The sequence below is a fragment of the Phaethon aethereus genome (genome assembly GCF_964289735.1).
Source record: "Phaethon aethereus genome assembly, chromosome: 8".
NCBI lineage: Eukaryota > Metazoa > Chordata > Aves > Phaethontiformes > Phaethontidae > Phaethon > Phaethon aethereus.
The window spans coordinates 24,824,665-24,846,076 of NC_138584.1; the positions used below are offsets into that span (position 1 = coordinate 24,824,665).

Sequence of the window (21,412 nt, forward strand, 5' to 3'; positions counted from 1 at the left end):
TAGGATGGGTGTGGAGGCAGGAAGAAAACGGCACAAACAACATGCAAAAACCATACAATGCACAGATGTGTAATTGTACATTACATTTAATGTACATTCCTTCATTGCTCATTGTCTCATAGTCTACAGAGTAGTGATCACTGCATGTTTTATTCCAGAGGCTGTAAACCAAATATGACCAAACCGGTGATGACAGAGACATTGAGAGCAGATCAGAGACCTGAAAGATAATCATATGACCAGAACCACTGGTTTCCATACATCAGGGAACATCTATGCTGAAATTGCTTTCATAGCTAAGAAACGAAGGAACAGAACACAGGCTGGTTGAACGATCTGCATCTTAATGGAAGTTCAACCGAAGACCAGCTGAGGCATCTTACTGAGGAATGTGAAGCTGAATCTGCTATGACCTGTTGGAAAGCACATTTCCACTGCTCAAAATGATGAAAATTCCATTAGTGCTCTGTATAACTGAATTCTGCCTTTTTGTGGAAGGTTCTTCTGTTTACCATTTTCCTCTATTTTTCAACTTCAAATTATCTATGAACAAGTCAACACTATATAAGCAAAGAAAAAATACATATGATCACTTACCCTGAGTTTGGCCTCTGCAGTCCAATGTCCTCAGTTTCTGTGCTTCACTGACCTTCGGGTTCCTTCCTTCTCCAGTATGCTGTAAGGCCAGCCTTGAGGCAATAGTGCGTCTCGAAGTGGAGCACAAGAGGCCGCACTTCGTGCCAACTGTGCCCTTCACCCCCTCAGCTGCTCATTTTAACCTCTCTTTGCACTCTTATGACAAAAAAAAAACCCTAAGAAGGTAATTTGTATTTAAAAAAAGCCACGTCCACGTTCACCTCATTAAATTCCCTCTGGTTGTGGTAGTACAGAAGGTGGCCTTTACATTACAAAAAGGTTTGTCAACTCTGCATGACAACGTTCAGAGCAACACCATGGTTAATACTGAACAGATACACTCAAGTCTGCTGGATAATTCATGATCTGCAGCAGATCAACCTGAACACTCTGGAAAAAGGACGACGTTACATAGAAATGTTTGCTCCAAATGCTGAGACCTAAACAAGAAGCATCTGCCCAAGTTCTCTTAAAATATAAGCTTCATTTTTATCACATACATCTGCTAAAAAAAGGTATAGTATTTAAAAAAAATGAAAGTTAGGATATACTCTGGTCTTCACGTAACTTGGTTAATGCTCCACAGAGCTAAGCACTACTTGATATAAAGCTCAAAAGCAGGCACAAATGTTTATCTTCCCGGTTTTCACCATTTACATGCTGAAACATAGGTCACATGAACAGAAAAATGCCAGGTCCAAAAATAATCTCTTCTACTCTATTTTTTGTAGACTGGGTGCTATTTTTAAAAGGACACAAATTATTCCACAAGAGCTTCTTGTTCTACAGTGGAGAGTTCACTTCTGGGTCATAGTCCTCTTCCATCAAAGAGGTGAGACAGGAACTGCAGTCACTATAAAAAACAAACAAAACACCATCAATACAAGCAGCATAAACATGACAAAGTCTGACTTGAGAGAAGAACAGAAGAAATTGAGCAACTATATTGCAAGTGCCAAAAACTATTTGATCTCTGATCAAAACAAAACCTGAAATAATCTAACTTAAAAAAAAGGGTCCCTGAAAAGGGCATTTTTGCTTTTAAATGATCACTTCCCAGATTTAGTTTACAAAGGGGCAATATAAACAAGCTGAATGAGAATAAAGGGAAGAGTGGAGAAACTGTATGCAGCTCATGAAAGGGATTGCACATTTCATAGCAGTTTCAAAACCTGTTGCTACAATAATAACAAGACTTTAGGCTGCAACTAGGCTTGGCTATTCCATGTGCCTCATCTCCTTTATGCGCCCACATCATTCCTCACCTGCTCCAATACAGCCAGACTCCCCTCTCAAGAGACTCATGACAGTAATGCATTCAGTAGTCCATTAACTCCTCCACAGAAAATACCAACAGCAGAAAAAATGAGTTTTTCTGCTATGGCCTCCTTTTCCTTGAATCATCTTACCCAACCAGAAACAAAAAGATAAGTTTACTGCTCCTGAAACATCCGAAAAGTTTTATTAGTTTTGATGTCATCAGCTATTTCTCAGAATCCCTTTAGGCGTGCCTTGTTATGCCTTTATATTTGACTTGTCAGAGTTTGTTTTCTTTGTTTGTATATGGATCCATTCTTTGATCAGTTTTGTTTTTTGTTGCACTTGTTATGCCATTCTTTACTCTGCTAAGCATGTGGATTTTTTTTTTTTGTTTTGAAGTCTTTAAGGCAGTTTTGATAGAGGCTTAAAATAAACACACACGAGGAATTGTAAAAGAATCACCACCTTTTTATCCTCTGGGTCACTCCTTTTAATAAACCCTCTCATTTTCATAATTTTTTTCTTTCTGGAACTAGCTGTTATTGTTGCATAGGGGAGTTTGAAAAGAGGGAAACATTTTCACACCTAAGCTGTGAGCCATGATCGTATTTCTGGAGGTAGAATAACAACAAGCAGCCTCACAACCCCTACAATCTACCAGCCAAGATGAGGCACAACCAGGGCAGACATGGCCATACACAGTACTGACCTGGGAACTTTCTGAGCATCCCACCCTCTACCACAAGCTGGTAAGCATCACACACTGCAAACAACAAAAGTGCTAACCTATCAAGACCTGTTTTTATATTAAAGGGTAATTTTTCAATGCATACAAGGACATGCTGGAACATCTGCTGCAGACAGAACAGTCCTCCCACCACGCTGAAGTCAGCACAGGTACAGAACTCCTTTAGATGTGACCTTCTGAGGCTGCTACCCAGTGTTTGAGTAGTAAGTAGAAGACAAAACAGGAACAAAGTCAATATATTTAAACAAGTTTCATTACCTTCTGAATAAATATACTTTTCAGAACAAACTGTATAGCAATTAAGCCATGTCAAACTATTGACAGCAGAAGCAAGTAATAATTTAAGAAGTTTATTTAATGAACCTTGAGAACGATTCACAGTGATGTGAAAAATGGATCTAAACAAAGCAAAGCCCACAGAGAACAAACATCCAGGTTCCACTTAACAAAAAAAGGTTCCTGGTACCTTTGGAAAAGGAAAGCCCATCAACAGTTTGCAAAACCTGTGTGGCTACAAGACATCTTTTTTACATTTCAGCAAAATCAAAATCAAGATGAAACTCTTTGCAAAACTCTAACCACCAATTTTGAAAAGATCTTGCAGAAGATTCAGGTCTCCTAACCTGCTATTCTGATATCATTGTTAATATCAGTGACCAGGGCAGTTCATTAAGGAGCCGTATCTACCATGCATGCAGTCTAGTGCAACTCCTAGACATGACATTTTGGACTGATGTCCAAGTCTTGCAAATATCATGCTTGCACAGTCAGCATAAATTAGCCTCTGCTGATCAGAAAACTCTACCCTTGTTAAAGAAATGACCTCCATATCATCTCAAACCTTCAATCAATTATTTTGATACTTCTATAACCTTTATTCTGAAACAATCTCACTTGTGGGTGTCATAGTTACTGGGAGGGTCTGCACCGAGGTTTTAGCAAATTAAAGCAAGGTGCTTAATCTCCACCCACCTCTCTTCAGTTAGTGTACAGAAGGTACACTTCAGATAGTAAATCGAAAGTAGTGTTGAGCCCTTCCGAAATTGCATTTCCTGGCAGGAGCAAGGTACTGAAGGCTATATGCCAATACACTATATGCCGACACAGCCTGTGGCTGGCTCCTTATTTCAACAGACATATATTCTGCTCTTCAGTCACTGCCTTCCTGTGTATGTGCTATCACAAAAAGAACAAGGTATGTGACATTAAAATGCAATACTTTCTTTTTGCTAAAGCAAAAAACCCTTGCTGTTAGATGAGATGTTGTAAATTATACTACTGCTGAAACCCTTCAGTCTTCAGAATTAGCCCACATGCTAGGTTTTACAGCTTCCTCTCACACACACTCTGAATCCTGGCCAACATTACACTTTCAACCTACCCAAGAGCACTTCCCATAACCTACCATACTACTGACAACAGTAATATCACAAAATCATAATAAGCAAGACCCAAAGTCTACCAATTACCTTCTCTGACAGCAACCTACAATAAATCCTTAAGGGAAAAAAGTACAAGAACATGAGCAAATAGCATCAGGGGTCCCAGGATACTTTCTCAGACTTTTAAGCCAGAGTCCATATAACAGTTTATTCAGTCAATGCTTCTATCTAAATCTGCTGAATTGCTTTCTTTTTAAACACATTGATACATTTTTGCCTCCCAAATGAGAGGGGGCAGAGTTTACTTGTGCTTTGTGTAAAAGTAAATTTGTGGCTATAAAAACGTCAGCGTCAATTCAATTGGATGTTTTCTTGTGCTCCCAAAGTGCCCGACCACATTCTATTCAGTTTTTCATAATACTCATGATTTTATACATGATATACACACCCATCAAGTCATCTCTCTTCCAAGCTAAGTCAGACAAGCTTTCCTAGCCTTTACCATATCTTTTAGATAGAAGATCACCAAAACTGCATAAAACACTCACGATCTAGGAGCATGACCAATTTATACAATGGTAAAATTGCGCATTTTTTAACCTTTCTTCATAATATCTAACATTGCTTTGTTTTTTGATTACTACATAGAACTAAAGTGACCTTTGCCAACTACTCAATAATGGACAGAGTGAAGAGATTCCTCAAAGTACAGGTGGGGTCTGCTTTTCTCTGGTCATGCACAGCTACGTGCAGGTGGAACAAACACTCATGCATTCCCTGAAGGCAAAGTTCCCAATTCTTCCCATATTGCATTTACAGTTCAGTCAAACTGGTCTCTGCTTCACTACGGAAAACCACAAGGACAAAGATCATCTCCAGTAGCCACTCCCAATTCCAGGAAAAAAGCAAACAAAAGTGCTTGTCAATGCAAATTTATTAATTCTCTCCCTCCTCTAAAATGAGTTCAAGTTTGAATTCTTTCTGGAAATACAAATCAGAAAAAGAGATGATGATGATGATAATAATAATAATAAAATCATTAAATGAAATGTTCTATAAAGGCATACCTCCTTTTAGAACAATGAAATTTGCATTAATGAGCTCTGGTGGAAAAAAAAAGGTTGATCTGTCAACTACTCAAAAATATGCTTTCTCATTATTAGCACTTGGGTTCCATTTGTTAACAGTTCTAATCAACCTTTTAAAAAAATAATTTCAATTAGTAATTTTTGCATGTTGCATTAAAAATGTTTTAAGTGTTATTTCAACCTCTTTTCATAGGTTTCTGCTGCTACAAAGTACTTCTTTCCCTTGGTAAGTGCTTAAGTTTCATATCTAAATATCCTTCACCATGTCATTTAGCATGCAAGTGGAAGAAGTGATATTTATCACTGAGTCGATAAACAAGTGAAAGTTGTCAGATGCTCTTTTGTACTATCAGATTTCATTGTGTATTTGTCTAAACAAATATTAAAAGTTTGACATGCAAATGGAAAAAACATACAAGCATATTCAATTTAAAGAAGAGGCACAGTCTACAGCAAGGATCACACATAGTCCAGGACAAAAACCCCATCATCTAATACACCATTAATAGTGTTCATGCTATGTTACAGTTGAATATAGTTACACAGTTGTTTTAATAATTCTGTTAACTTCCATATCTCCTCCTAACATAGACTTGACCAGAGTTAATCTCTAAACCAGAGAGAGTTCCTAAAGCTTTGACTCTCAAGCTGAGGTCAGCTGATATACCTGACAGTAGGAACCAAGGAGGTGTTCAGTATGCCATGACCTATACCAACCAGAATGTAAGACTAAAGAGACAAGCTAAAGACTAAAGATGATCATGGCCCCTGAAATGCGATATAAAATTACTGATTGGGAATGGAGATGTTTCAATACTCCTAACAAAATGCATGTATTACCCTTATCAGCAGTACATTTTTCCTATTACCACCTCTTCCATCTCCTGCCTCAACCTGCAAAACTGTAAAAGCCCAATGGGAAGCAAAATCTGCCCCGAGATAAAAGATCGCCTACCATGCGATTCCATTCTAGCACACAACCTCTCTGGGAATACCTGGAACCAGGGATTCTAACCTTTGCTCACATTACATACTGCAGTGCACATTAGACAAATTTAACTGGATGTTTTTTCTACCTCAATGTTCCTTGCAAACCTCCTCTGTTCCCTTCACCTCTGCTGTCCACCTAGAATCCTATTAATTACATTAATTCCATTTCTCATCTGCAACAGCAAACCACAAAGACTTGGAGCCTCTAGCAGAAAACCAGCATAAAAGTAAACTTTTACCCTTTGATTATACATTTATCAATCATCTAAAAGCAGCTGTAAAAGGTCACAGGGACAACATCTCTCTATCCCTGACACAATTTCAGCCCACTTCACTGCATTTCTATGTATTTCTCTAAATAGAACATTTACTTTGGAAAAAGTAAAGATTTGTTTTTCTAACTGGCCAACTCAATTGGGATTTCAGTAATATTCCTGAAGATCAGATGTCAGCTGGGTTGCAAAAGCATTCAGAAAAATTAGTGAACAATTTAATGGATGCATAATGCAGAACAGAATTTACTTCCCTCATCAGTTTTCTTTCTGTGCAGCTCTTTCGAAGTTATTTAATCAAGCATATATGCCTAAGCATACACAGCAGACCTTTCCACTTAGCTACTCTTCAGAGTAGTGTCATTTAGCAGGTGTATGTTAGTTTATGATAAAGATTTAATACCATATGCATAGTAAATAAAATATGATCTCTTTGTAACAACTTTTGATTCACCCAACACATTCACAGAAATAGCAAGTCACAGCCTGGAGCCCAACCGTGGAGGAGTCAAAAGCACGCTACTGATTTCTTTAAGGACATCAAAAAGCCACACATGAAATTTCATTATCCTGTCTTCCAAAAAAGCAAAACATGGCTTGGTCTTACTATTATTAGAAACATTTTATTGAATAAGATAATCATATTTGGGTGCACAGCCCTTTTAGAATAATGTAATTATAAATCTTGCCTCAGCCTCGCATGCATTATTAGGCCTATAAAAAGATGTAAGTGCAGCATTACTAGTTCAAGAGTTGTCATAACAACTGGTGAGCTAAGTCTTCTCAAGTTGAGGTTGTTTATTTGCAGTTAATGGCATGTTCACCTACATAAAGTGTCTACAAAACAAATTTACTTTCATTTTGCTTTCAGCTTCCATGAATACAATTGTCTAGACACACCTTCAGTCTGTCTATACAACTGAAATACAGCTACCTTTTGAGAGGACAATTGTAGATGTTCCAGAACAGCATGTACAACTGGTAGTACTCACACCCCTGAGGTATTATGCACCATAATAACTATAATACACATCTGCTATCATTACTTGTTTCTTTCCATTATACCACACAGCTAGACCCCTAAATTGGTTACTTGAATATAAAGGACAGTTCCATTCATTAAAAATACTGTTGAAAACATTGTTTAAATTATATCCGGTTGATGAAACACCTAGCATCTAAAAATGCAAAGCATCACTCATGTCAGATTTTATAGAATTATGGAAAAGCAAGCCCATTAAAACACTAAATGATGGATTAAAATGTTAATCATGTTCCAAACCGAAATCTTGCCAGATAGAGATACTACAAGTTCTTGTGAAAACTAGCTATTACTGAAAGATTAACACCTTGTTTTTCAAGTTTAGAGCAAATGAATCTGTCTTGCAGAATCATCAACAACACTGCAAATCTATATATTCCAAGATGAAAATGTGCCAGAAGCTTGTCCATACAAAAGTTTTTTCAGAGTAACAGGCTGGGGGTGGGGGAAAAATAATATTAACCGTTATGTATCTGACCACTTTTGCAAACCAGATGAACAACTTGAATGAACTGAAAATAGGTTAACAAAGGTCCATATGGACACATCTATACGCCAAAACCCTTTTCTCTATTGTCAGTCCTCCCACTGGCATCTTGTACAGCACTGCTTCACAAACAACCTGTCCATTTACCTACTTTTCACTTCTCTAAGGTCACACTAACCAAATCCTACATCCTTCAAAATTTCTGGAACAAATATATGCACCCACACAAGCACATACCTTGCAAAGCCTTTAACAGCCTGGTCTTAAGAATACATACTGACATCTAGAACGCAGCAAGGTCTGGGTAAGGAACCTGTACAGAAGCCTGTGTAAGGTGGGTTTAGGAGAGGCTCTGAACCTCAGCCAGCAAGCATGATACAGTGCAACTGAACCGTTCCAGTGGCTTTTGATGAGTTTACTCCAAGTTCGGACCAATTTAAGCATGTAAAATCTAAAAGGCTAAACTCCTTATAAGCACAGAATGAGGACAGCATAGACTTTCTAGACATTATGCCTACCAACAATAATTCCTGGATGTTTTATATTCTACAGCCACGGACAACACTGTCATCTCTTATGCCTCTTTCCTGTGCCACTTAAGATTCCACTTCCCTCCAACGTCCCTTTAACAGTCTTTAGTACTGTTTATGTTAGAGAACTGCAGTATTTACCTGAAATATTGAAACCTGCTCTCTCCTACTGCAGGGAGTAGGGTTCCAGGGATTGTATACACCTCTATTAGACAAGAGTATCTATTGACACTACTGATAAAAGCCAAAGAAATATAGTTTAAATTGTATTAGGCTTTAAATGTGAACAACCTTCTGAACTTTCAACCAGCTTTAGCATTTTATGAAGTAAGGTATTTTTGAAGCTGGAGAAGGTATTCTGCTAATTTTAATCAAATCCAAAGGTCTTTATAGCCTTTATATTTATAAGTGCACTATTTTGCAGTGCACTTTCATCCACAGACCTTTTGAAAGCACCTGAGGTCAAGATAAGGCTCTGTTCTGCCCTAAACCTTACAAAGCGCAACACCTTGTCATGGCTATCTTTAAAGGTACCACTGTCCTCCCCAAGACTTCATGACAGAATGAGTGAAATAGCAACGAAGAGCCTATCTGTATGGTCTGCCCAAAGTCTTAATGAACAAAGTCACTTCTACTGCTCAGTAGCATACACCAGGATAATGTTCCCCATCATAAGGAAAGAATTGCAAATATGTAATTACTGGCTTATCCCTGCTGCATACTACATACCTCCTGCCTACCTGTCCTACTGAGATGTAGACAGAGCCTAAACAGAAGTGAAGTAAGTAGTTCCCCAGCACCTTAAAAAAAAAAAAGCACTATGGGTGTTTCCCACTAAGGGTTTTTTATAATCCAGTATTTTAGCAGGGTTACTATCACTACTATAGCACATTTACATTTACATATATTCTGTTTGAAGCTGAGAAGAACATACTTCCTTTGGAAAAGAGCATGAAATGCAACCAGACTATGTATCAACTATTTGTGTCAAGGCAAGACAGACCAGAAATCAAGTACAGGGAAGTACAGATCTGCATTCCAGATGAAGGATAAGAGAATAGAAGGCATGTCACTTGCAAAGAGGGAAGAGAACTGAGAGTCAACAAAATAAACAGAGAAGGACTTTGAGAAATAAGAGACCATTCTCCTAAACAATATTACAGCAGTTCTTCCCCTTGATACCATTACCCCAACCCTACAAGACCAGTACTACAAACTGGGAAGGGCGGTACATTCCATTATAGGTACTTCCCACTGAAGACAACAGACCAGGACTGGAGGACTTATCATACCCTCTCCGTCCCTCCCTCCACTTGGATTATTTCCAAGCCATTTTACCTCAAGACCAGAACAACATGAAGAAACTCCACATTTATTTGTCTGTGACGAGGACATGACAAAGACAAGTTCACTCAGAACCTTTCAGGATGTGTAAAACACCTGCATTACAGTTTGTAAAGTTTACATTGTCTGCTACGTTTTTCATTCCACTAGCTTAAAATTTTCAGCATTTTCTCTAATTAAGAAAGTATTATCAAACATAAATGCAGAAAAGTCACTGAAAACAACTCAGTTTGAAACAAGTCCTACACATATAAAATAAATTGCACAAATAATAAATATTCCATTTGGTCTCAGCTTCAAAGCAAAAATAAACCCAGGAACAAGTGATCCCTAATCCTGTGATCTGATGATTTGCTGCAGCTGGCAGATACATCCCCTTTGGATGTTCACAGTGTTTCACTGCAACTCTATGATCTAGTCTGTGAAACTCTTAGAGATAAAATAAAGCAAGGAGTTATGGACAAGGTGGTGTCCAGCTGGTTTGAGCTTCATCTTTAGATCTTGCAGGGAATTATTGTGCTGTTATTCTGTAGGTATACTGTGCAGGCCAAGAGTTAAAGAATGTCATTCTTCTATCCTAGTGTCCTACAATAAACTAGGGAATACTAGGGAAACATCTGGGGGAGGGGAAAAAAAAAAAAATCTTCAGAGATTGCATAGTTCACCCCCTTCTCCCGAGACCTAAAAAACTTTAGCTCTACCCTCTCCCATCAGATGTCTTTCAAAATAAAGTAAGCAACACCCTCCTCCATCAATTTGTACAGTGATCTTCAGGCTACAGAGGTCCAAAAATTAATCCTAAAATGACTCAAAAAGTATCAGGAAAAATGAATTTGTTATCAGCAGGCTGGAATTAATTATGCAGCTATTCATATCTCCACTGGAGTATTTTTTTGGGAGCTGTAAATACCAGCATTCTCCAGTGTATCTTTACAATCTGTTTTGGTTATTCTTATGGCTTGAAAGCCTGTCCTCGTACCTAATGCCTAACCTAAATATATTCTGCTGCAATTTCAACCCGTAACTACCTGTTTTATTCATGATGGCTATGGCAAGCTGAATAACCTCCCTTTGCAGATGCCTTTTAAGACATCTTTTCTCCAGACCAGTACTTCAGTATTCCCTGATTGAAAGGTAACCTTAGTAGGTGTCAGTTGTGTTTGGTTTGTGGGTTTTTTTTGTGAGGGGGTGGGGGTGGGGTGTCAGGGGAGAAGTCCCACAGACCACCTGGTATCCCAGCACTATTTGGCAGCAGAAAAATGATGTAATAACATATTCTGGGATCAAATATAGTTGTGTTTTTCAAAACCAAACCACCCCACCATCCCAGCCACTCCAAATTTACTGTTGAAGCTACAAGCTTTTAAGTTCAAAGCACTGATGATGAAAAAACTATGTGACCCACCTACCAAGCATGACAGTTTGCAGGCAGTGACAGGACGTCAGAGCTGGCTCCCAGTTATACCTGCAGGTAACTTTTTAAAGCTGCTTTATAGATCATCTGCTGATGTCTGATGAAACACAAGTTGTATAAAGCCATTCTAGAGCTAAGCAATCCAATTTTTTTTTTCCTCCAATCCACACTCAGGGGTTCTCTCTTCTACAGGCTGTTATCTTCTTTACAGATCTTGTTATCCAGCCATAACTTTCCCCAAGTATGATAGTATCACAAACCGAACAAGATACTGTTAGCTGAAGACCTACCACTCCTCAGCAGAATGGAAAAAACGCTTCATTACCTTATTTACAATGCTCTTTTATATGTTCCAGTATGAGAATTGAATTTTTGTGACAGTGATGCTGCTGACTCATGATAATTTAGGAACCACTACAACCCCTAGATACTCACACAGAACTGCTGCCTGTTACTTGTCTGCATAAGCTAATATTCCTCAACACAGTAATTTGAACCCATCTACACCAAAATGGCTGAAATCAATAGCATTGATTTCAGACCATTTCTTACATTCTTCAAGATCATATAATCTGTGTGTTCAGCAAGAATATTATTTTAATGTAGAGAAGTGAAAACACCAAACAGTAAGTGACCCAGGACAGACTCTCTGATGTGAACATTCTTCCCTTGAGCATACCCAAGTCCTGTCTTTTTCTAGACGTTGCGAGGGGAGGCACTCCTCAACTCTTTTCAGTATTATGGAGCTTTTCCCACCCCCCCAGTCTCTCAATTCCCTAAATACTGTAAGATATACTCCATAAGGCCCAGCCAACCTGAAGACATTGAAGTCGTCATTAACCCGTTTCTCTAACTAAAGTTCAAAGTAGAGGAAAGATTTCCCAAACTAACAGGCAAGATCATAACACGTTCAACATTTTCAGGGTAAGAGAGTTCCCTTGCTGATTTTTTTAAGGTTCACATCAGAGGTCTTTTCAGACCGCCTCACGTGAATCCTGATTAATCCCTTGCTGATGGATGACGCATTGGAACACAATGGCAAAACACTCCTTTCTGCTGAAAGGCTGGAGACCCATTGTAATCTTTACTGCACAAATTCACCAGCAACTTTGTGAATACCAGTAATTTCTGTGCCCAGAATAATACCATATACCTCTGTGGCAGACTCAGTCCTTTATTTACAAATTAATTGTTCATCACAAACTGAAGATGACAAAATTCCAAAGGAGTGACGACCATTGCCACACGCTCTGTATGTTGCAACTATGCTATGAGGGTCACACAGATATCCAGTAAAGCAGTCCCTGCCACATTAAACCTCTATGCTCACTGCCAGTCATTCTTGGCTACATCACTATCCACCCTGACACTTACCATCCACCTGAACCTAGAACAGACAATGAAAATAAAAATGCTCCAAGGCAAATGAATTTAAATTCTTCATTTCTTCCTGTACTGGAAAAAGGGGATTCCTAAAACCAAGGGCATGCATTTGGACGTTATATATACACCCCCCCCCATCTTGCTTATTAAGGGCCATCAACATCACACCATGAAGCTGTGATGCCCCTTCCAGGGTGGAGGATAAGGCTATGAAAACACCGAACGGGAAGTGATCACAAGATTCAAGGAGGGGAAAAAAAAAAAAAAGAAAAAAAAGACATTGGCATTTTTGCTAAATTGACTGTAAATCTTAGAACTTCAGTACCTCCTGGTGAACCCTCTAGTGTACAACAGTCCCTAAGGCACAAGGTCATACACTACAAAATGTTTGTTTCTGAGCATGATTTATTACAGAAAACCTCAGTTATGTTTGGATGCACTGGTTCAAAGGATTTTTGTTAAGCAGACCTTGGAAGTGAAACTATTTCAGATTAGTCATTTTACGGAACTGCAAACAGCAACACTTTGCAAAGTCTTTTTGCTGTTTAATTACAGAAAGGTCTAAGAATCATAAAGTGCTAAGGTTTTTCTTCTGACACTTTTGAAGGCTAGCTAGAGAAGGCAGGAACTGAAGTAGTCAAGCACACTTAATCAAGAAATTCCAGTTTGCAGTGATACAGCCTGATCACCAATATTTATTATTAATTTAACTGATATGCTTCCCTTTGCACTTACTGTCATGCTAACAGCCTCATCTAACCTAGAATTTTTAGGTCTGCACACAGTGTTCACTGTGTATGGGGCAGTGGATACTTTGCCACTATCAATCTCTACCTAAACCCACTCCCAAAAACATAAATTTATCTTCTGACCATACAATACCTCATTAAAGGCTGGCACATTTTCACAGGAACATATTAACTTACAGAACACAAGTTAAACAACATCCTGGCATTCATGAAGTATTATAAGCAGGACCATGTTTCTGCCAACTTCACTGCTTTTCATCAAATCTGACAAGTAAAAAGAACATGTGCTTCAATTACTCTTACTGAAATGAAAGCCACATATGATTTAGTTGGTATCCTGGTCACTACGTAAGTGACAGTAAAATGTCTACGTATGTTGCTGTGTTAGCAGAACAAAATCTAAACCACTCCTGCCTCTACAAAAAAATTAACATAAAAGTCACAAACAAACCTCCTTGTATAAACACTACCTTGTCAACTGCAAAATTCAGTAAACTATGCCCTTTCCCTGTATAAGTTATAGCAACAGTCATCCCATGGTTGTGTTTTTACAAAGCCCTAAGAAAAAGCTGAATCCATGCAAGAGCAGCCAGCACTCTACTGAAAAGAGGTGCTTTATGTTTTAGCTCTACTGAACATAGTCAGCCCTTTTCCAATCTGTTCATACAGACAAATGAATAAAGCATGCCCTGAAGTACACTTCACAACTAAGTCAATGCAGCAGCTACACAACTAACTTCAAACATCTTGTAACACTGAGATTAAATTTAAAAGAGCAACCTTAATTCTTGAGCCAATAGTTTTTGTTCACTTAGTAAAGACAAGAACTACATTACCTGACACACTCCTGCGTTAAAAAAAATGTATCCCACAGCTCTTGCAATACTTTTTACATTTCATAAAAATGCTGGTGAAGATTATTTTTCTGTAGTTACTTAGTTTCCCAATTTAGAACAGGAATTTCAAGAGGCAGTAACACCACATACAAAGCATTCACATTTGTGAGACAAGGTGCCCATACCCTGCAAAATGTTCTCAAAGTGAAAGTTTTTTTCCTAACAATTCTGAAAGTGTGTACTTCCACTTGATTTGTTATATATCACATCTGCATTCTGCTCCTCTTATTTCTGAGACATCCGCAGAAAAAACAGGACTTGTTTTTTTTAAAAAATGCCATCTGTTCCCTGCGTATTTTCGCTTTAAGTCCTAGTATGATATCTGCAATGGAAACTTCTGTGTCATATAGGATTAAGACTACAAACCAGATGAATATAAAATGCAAAGGCCGCCCTCCATTACAAATAGCTGTTAAAAAAACAAACAAAAAAACCCCACAAAGGGACATATCACCTGAAGCTTTTCTACTCTAAATACAAAGCTTCAAGGAATTCTTAAGGTACTTTTCTCTAGAAACGATCAGAAAGAATGCGAGAGGAAAAACTGCTCTTAAACCTGGTGATTTTATTTCTTCCTACCACTGCTCTACACCTGTTTCCTTCCTGAGACAGAGACTGGAAGTTTGAAATACCGGTCTCCAAATGGATGAGCAGGGGGAACCTTTCACTGAAACACCAGCCATATAATGCATGCAGTAAAATTTACATAAGCTTTTTTTCATAACCATGTAACATTTTTATAGAGCAATCTCAACTCTACAGTAAACTCAAGCTTTGATGGCTCTTCAATTATCTACGCTGTTTCCTCATCTCCATACCTGCCTTTGCTGTTTCCATACCTCGCTCAGTCACTTGCAACGTTTCAGAGTGTTATCAACATTACTAACACTTGTGTCACTCAGACCTCGGGGGCGGGGAAAGGGAGGCTGACTTACCTGGTCATGTTAATACAGAAAGATTTTAAAGCAATGCTCTTAAACGATTCTACCATTACCTACAAGGATTTAAATAGCGATCGTTCCTCTAAAGCTGTTTAAAAACTCCTAACTCGTACAGACACCGACCAACTGTTCTAAAATCGTTCCAAAACGGCTCATTACTAAACTGAATTCAAGTCAAAGCCTTAAATGCATTTTTGGAATGCCAGGTGTGAACACAGCTGTTCTGATCATGCCCAGGTACAGCCGTTTATGTTAAACCACGCAAGGCCTTAGGCCAACGAGGCGTAAAAACGCACCGGACACACAGAAATAACTTCCACGACGGAAAAAAAAAGCCACCTCCATGCTCACGCCAGGCGCTGTTTTCCTGTGAGCTGATAACCAGCGACACCTGACAAGTTTCCCAGCCCCCGTTTGCCCGGGCCCCCGCACAGGCCGCCCGAGGGGGACTGGCGGCGGGCCGGGGCCCGGCTGTCCGCAGCACACGTGTCACTGCTCGGCGCCGACCGCCCCCTCTCGCCGTGGGCTGCCGGAAAGAGCGGCCGTAAATCCCACGGAGGCGAAAGGAAACGGCCCCAGCCAGCACGGCTCACCCAGTTTCGTTTCCAGCTCGTAATCGCAACAGCCGGCAGCGGAGTCGCCCCTGCCGCGGGCGGAACGCCCGCCACCGCGCAGGAAGCCCCACGACAGGCCCGGCCCCGCAGGACTTCACCCCGGCGGAACGCGGCGTTCCGGCCCGTCCTCCCCCAACCCCCTTCCGCCCCGGACCCGACCGGTCGGCGTGGTGACAGGACAAGGCTAAGCTGCGGGCGAGAGCCAGACCGGCCGCAGCAGCGCCCAGGCAGTGTCAAGCGCCGGGAACTTTCCGGCGAAGCAGGAAACAATAAACGAGGTGCCTCGGCCCCAACCGCCCTCCCCCGGCCCGGCGGCCCTGCCCCGCAGGGAGCCCCTCGCTGCCGCCTCCTGCAGCGGGTTCTTCGCGGCCCCACCACGGCTGAGGGACGAGGGTGGGCGCGCGGCGGGGCCGAGGGGGCCCCCCCCGGCGGCCACACCGCCTCCCACCGCCGCCGCCACCAGGGTCCCGGCCTGGCGGGAGGCCGATTCCGGGCCGCTCCGAGGCCGCAGAGCCGGCGGACGGCAGCAGGCCGGGCCCCGGGACGGCGGACGGCGGGGCTGCACGGGGAGGCGCGGCGGGGCACCGGGAGGAGGGGTGTGGGAGCCGCACTCACCGGCCAGGCCCCTCTCGCTGCCTCCTGCGGCCCCAGAACCATAACAAAGCTCTGCCCAAAATGGCTGCCCAGCCCTGCCCGGCCGGGGGCCGGAGGGGGCGGGGCTTGTGAGCGCGCGGGGCGGGGCCGAGGAGGCGGAAGGGAAACGCCCCCCGGCTCCCCCGGCGGCCACGCGGAGCGCTCCCCCCCCCCCCGCCCTGGACTGGGAGAGGGGCGCGCGCGCGCCCCCCGCCCCACCAATCAGAGCGGTAGCACGCACCGCCCTTGTCGCCTTGCCGAGAGCCACCGGAGACTACGCGTCCCAGAAGGACGTGCGCCCGCCCGCCGCGCCGATCGGCTGGGCGCCGCGCGGCGAGGCAGGCTGGGATTTGTAGTCCGCCTCCAGTCCGCCGCTCCTTTCCGCGTGAGCGAGGCTTGCCCGCGGCGGAGAGACCGGAAGCTGGTAAGCAGGAGCGGCCTCCCCGCCCCGCATGGCAACGCCGGCAGCAGTATAGGCGCTTGTCGCCCCGCTGCCTGCCCGATAGCAGGCTTCGGGTTGGGAGCGAGAGAGGCTGCCGCGGCGGCAGGGGAAGAAGCGCTCCTTTTCGGCTCTGCTGTCCCCGGTCTCAAGCACACCACGGACTGGGGCCTCTGGCTCTGGTGGGTGCCACGCACGCCCGAGCGCTCTCCTGGCCTGGCGGAACAAGACGGGCCGCGCCTGTTCCCGCCCGGACTTGCACGGCTAGCGCCGGGCTTCGTCGGAGCGCTTCCCCCGCGGTACCGGAAGCCGCCTCAGCGAGGAGGCCTGGGGCAGTGCCAGCTGGGGAGGCCGCGGGCTGGAGCCGGCGGGTATCGCCGCGGTCAGACCCGCGTCCCTCCCGGACATACAGCTTGTCCGCTCCTCTTTCCCTCACTGCTGTGGCTTCGGGCGCGCCGAGCCGCCCCCCTTCCCCGGAGCAGCGGGACTGTGAACTGGGGAGTCAAATCCACCGGCGACCCTGCTTGCCTTTCACGGTTAGTTTTGTCCCCCTGTCCCCCTGCAGGTAGCTCACCTGCAGCTTGCGGTGTGATAAAGTTTCCCCTCCTTTATGGTTAAGGATCGTTTTTTTCTGCATGTGAGGAGTTGATGGTTTATCAGCTGTGTGCAGCCATTTACGCTATGAAAAGGAGATGATCCATAAACGGGAGGTCAGCACCTGTTCCTGGATAATCAGTCCTTTAATTAGAAATTGTTCTTGTAACAGTTGTTACAACTTTTGAACTTCAGTTCTTAGAGCTACCTGAAACAAAATATCCTGTAGTGGCTAAATAAGGATTGATTACATAAATATTTATCTTTAAATATGCATCTATAAGAGTCTCACATCTGATAAATGAGTCTAGACTGTGTTATGTCCAAAGGCACAAACTCAGCTATTCATCAGTTTCAGACCTTCTTCTGACTTTTTCTGTTTTAGGGCTTGATAAAGCAAACATGTTTCCTCTCATACCACGATACTGCTTCAACACACCTTTCAAAGTAAGTTTCTGAAACGTTTTTTGCTGTCTATTTTTCTCTAAGAGTAAAAAAGCAGAAGGTATGACTGGAGCATTGCAAAAAAAAAGTGACTGACAAATTGGAGTAGCCACATGCTTATCACTCAGCTTTTCTGCGAGAATTCCTAGTTTCTACAGCAACTTTTAGTAAAATTTAAGATATTTCTTTTATAAAATGCAATTTTATTGTCTAAAGGTCTTTTTTCCTCCCTCTTTGGTAGAGTAGTGAGGGGGTAGTAGCTTGTTTCTGTGATGACCTTCTCCCACTTCTGTAATTGTTTTATATTCTCTTCTGAAAAGGACTGATAGATCTTAAAAATGCCTAAAGAATGCATGTGTGGGTGGAAGGATAGGTGGACATACAAACCTTTTGTAGTGAGTAAGGTTTGCTTACTCACTATGAAGAGCCTAGTTGCTCTTCATCAGCTAGTTTGTGAAAGCTGTGGTGCTTAGCTTAATCAGTTAAGTTAAAAACACCTGAAAAACCAAGAGGAAGGGCGGGCTGTGATGTGACCTGACTTGGAAAACTATTTGGTATGATATTTCATAGGTAGTTTAGGTAACTGTAGATCTGTAAGTGTGTACCATACAGTGTTCAGAACAATTTTTATACTTGCAGCTACAGAAGTTAGCAGGTCCCAGACTACTACTCTATGGAAAGAATAAGACAACTTGGTCTTCTCTCGGCCTCCGGCTGCAGAGAGATGTGCATCCTCTCTCAAGATCTCCAAGCCTCAACCCAGCATTGGTATATGCCACGAAGCTCCAGGCTTTTCACACCTCTCTCCCCTTCTCCAAGAAGAAAACTCCCAAAGAATCTGAGACCAAAGACTCGGGCATCTTGCAACGAAGTATGAAATCACTAAAGGATTCTCCCAGGCCAGCCCTTTACTTAAGCCTCGCAGGGCTAATTCCGTTTGTTTCTGTGCCATTGTCAATGGCCATCCAAGGAACTTACTACACAGAGCTGGCGTTTGCTCAGGTTATGTATGGTGCCGTAACCGTCTCATTCCTAGGAGGGATGAGGTGGGGGTTTGCTGTCCCAGAAGACAGCCCAGCCAAGCCAGACTGGCTGAACCTGGCTAACAGTACAGTTCCTCCTCTGCTTGCCTGGCAAGCCTTGCTTTTTAAAGATATCACTCATGGTGCAATAATGCTAGTACTGGCCTTGGGGATAGCACTACATTATGATGTTTCCCTTCTTCCTACTTATCCTAGGTGGTTTAAAGTACTGAGGGTAGTGGGAACAGTGGTGATGGTATTATCACTATTAGCTACCTTAGCATTGAAGACTATTTCAGAGGAGCAGCTACGTGACAGCAGAAACAAATGGCAGAACACAAAATAATATCAATAGGAAAAAAAATATTTATCTGCCAATAAGGTATTTGTATTGAGTTCCAGGGGAAATAAAGACTTACTTGTGCTTAGAAGGCATAAAATGTCAAGATGCTTATTGAAGCAGATGACTTAGCTAGTTTAGGAGGGAAGGATTGTAAATAGCAATGACGTCCAAGGCAGGCATGAGTCTGTCCTTATCTGTAGAACAAAGTGTCACTCTTGAATGAGATGTTACTGTCATACAAAATTGAAGTGAAGATTTAGATGACATGGGTATGAATTGTGCAATGCTGAATTATTAAAAGTCCCTGGTTTAACTATAATGTGTGATAATGTTCTGTGGTGGGGAGAACAAATCGTGTAGTCATGATCAGTAACCAGGTGAAAGCAATTCTAGTTTAGTATTGAAAGAAGCAGCAGAGAATTATGCAAAAATACATACATCTTCAATGCCTATGCTGTGGAAGAAAACTCTTATTTCCACAGTGAGGGTGCTGAAAATGCAATGTGATTAAGTGCTAGTAGGCAAGAAAGGTTTGTTTCCAGGGGCAAGCCAAGGTCAGCACTCACCTAAAATATGTAATCCAACTGCTGTGATGAAGTGGGGAAAGCTGGAAGGGGAAGCTTTGTATCTTTGACAAGGTGCCATGAGAGAGGTTAGCTTCCTACTCGGGCTTACTTAAAAAAGGATACCTGGGCCATCTGCCTCTAGGTTTTTTGTTTGGACTTAGGGCTGCCTCGCCAAGGAAGCTGCATGCAACATAGCCATAAAGATCTGTCGTACTCCTAAATTAAAGCACTGATGATATGACACATGGACAAATGTATGGTATGACACAAGGACTCAATTTCTGGCACTAAGGGATCAGATAATGGGATTCAAAGTAGTTTGTGTCTTCTCCCTCCTCAAAATTTGTTTTATTTGAGCACCTGGGGCCGATACAAATGGACTTGTAGCCTGCAAACCTTCCACGATGGGCCAATTACTGAAAACACTGCAGAAGTATATGCTCTTTGTACTTAAGTCTTCCTAACACATCATTTACGTGAAGAAGATACAACCTAAGTCACATGGAATTTCTTTTCTAGCCTCAGCTACCTCAGTAAACCTATGAAATTGTATGTGGGCATATTTACCATAGGCTTTTTATCTTAAGTATTCTTTAAGTACAGTATGAGATGCATGAAGAAGTTGAAAAGTGACATCCATCCACAGAGTCTCCAGACCAATTTAGATAATCCTCATAGTTCTCTTAAAGCACTGTTCTTCATTGTGGTTCTATACAAAATAAAGCACATACAGTCACTTAAAATTTGTTATCTGTTCATTCTGCAAAAAACAGACAGGTTTCTTAAACGTCTGTACTGAAGGTAGACCCATGTCCTATGGTATTGCTGGAAACAGCAACTATGTACATGAGCCCTTTTACACGTTAACAGCATCATACCTCTGAAACAGCGATATATTTTGGTGCTCTCTGAATATCAAGTAAGTAAAATTGAGTTTGCAAATGTAAACACTTTTTATTCTTTCTTACTTAGACATGGCATTTCTTAAGATGGGTCCAGAGAAGAGTACTGCCTTTGACTTGATCCAGGGAAAGAGGTGCTGAGTATGAGACACCATAATCAACTGACTTCAAAGTTTCATTCAAACATGATAGAATCAACTACAAAAACTGGAGAAGTGAACTTGATATAACAGCAGACTCCCTCAAGCTCCATTAAACAAGTTTACAGGTAGGGATCAGAAGTGAACTCCTAGTTCCCAAACTAATAAAATGCAGCTAAGCTGGTGTTACTCAAATGGTTCCCAAGGAATCCTGAAACGTAAAGAAGAAAGCCTATGAAATATTACCTATCATTTGATCCCAGAGGGCTGCACAGAGCTGGCAAGGCAGCCAGACTTCCAAGAAGTCTGAGTGATTTTACACCGAGAAGAGAAATACACAAGTGTTTTACTACAGAAGTGTGTTAACTTGCACCTTTTAAATAGTCAACATTTATAACCAGTCTTCTCCTAGTGTCCTATTGGGAAATACGATTTCCAGTTTAAAAAAAAAAAAACAAACCAAAAAAAACCCCATAAAGCCCCAAAAACATTATAGTGGCAGTGATAAAACTCATTATGACAGGAAAGCATCCTATTCAAGAGCATTCCACAG

The 21,412-nt window shown here is 41.8% G+C and overlaps 1 protein-coding gene across 1 annotated transcript; it reads left to right on the forward strand.

Annotated features, from left to right (window-relative positions):
* Window positions 1-17,844: 17,844 nt before the first annotated feature.
* Window positions 17,845-19,254, forward strand: TMEM69 (transmembrane protein 69; the record flags this gene model as incomplete). Its single annotated transcript, XM_082002665.1, has 2 exons — window positions 17,845-17,889; window positions 18,526-19,254. 2 exons carry the CDS (start codon window positions 17,845-17,847, stop codon window positions 19,252-19,254), a joined length of 774 nt encoding a protein of 257 aa, XP_081858791.1.
* Between the last annotated feature and the right edge of the window lie 2,158 nt (window positions 19,255-21,412).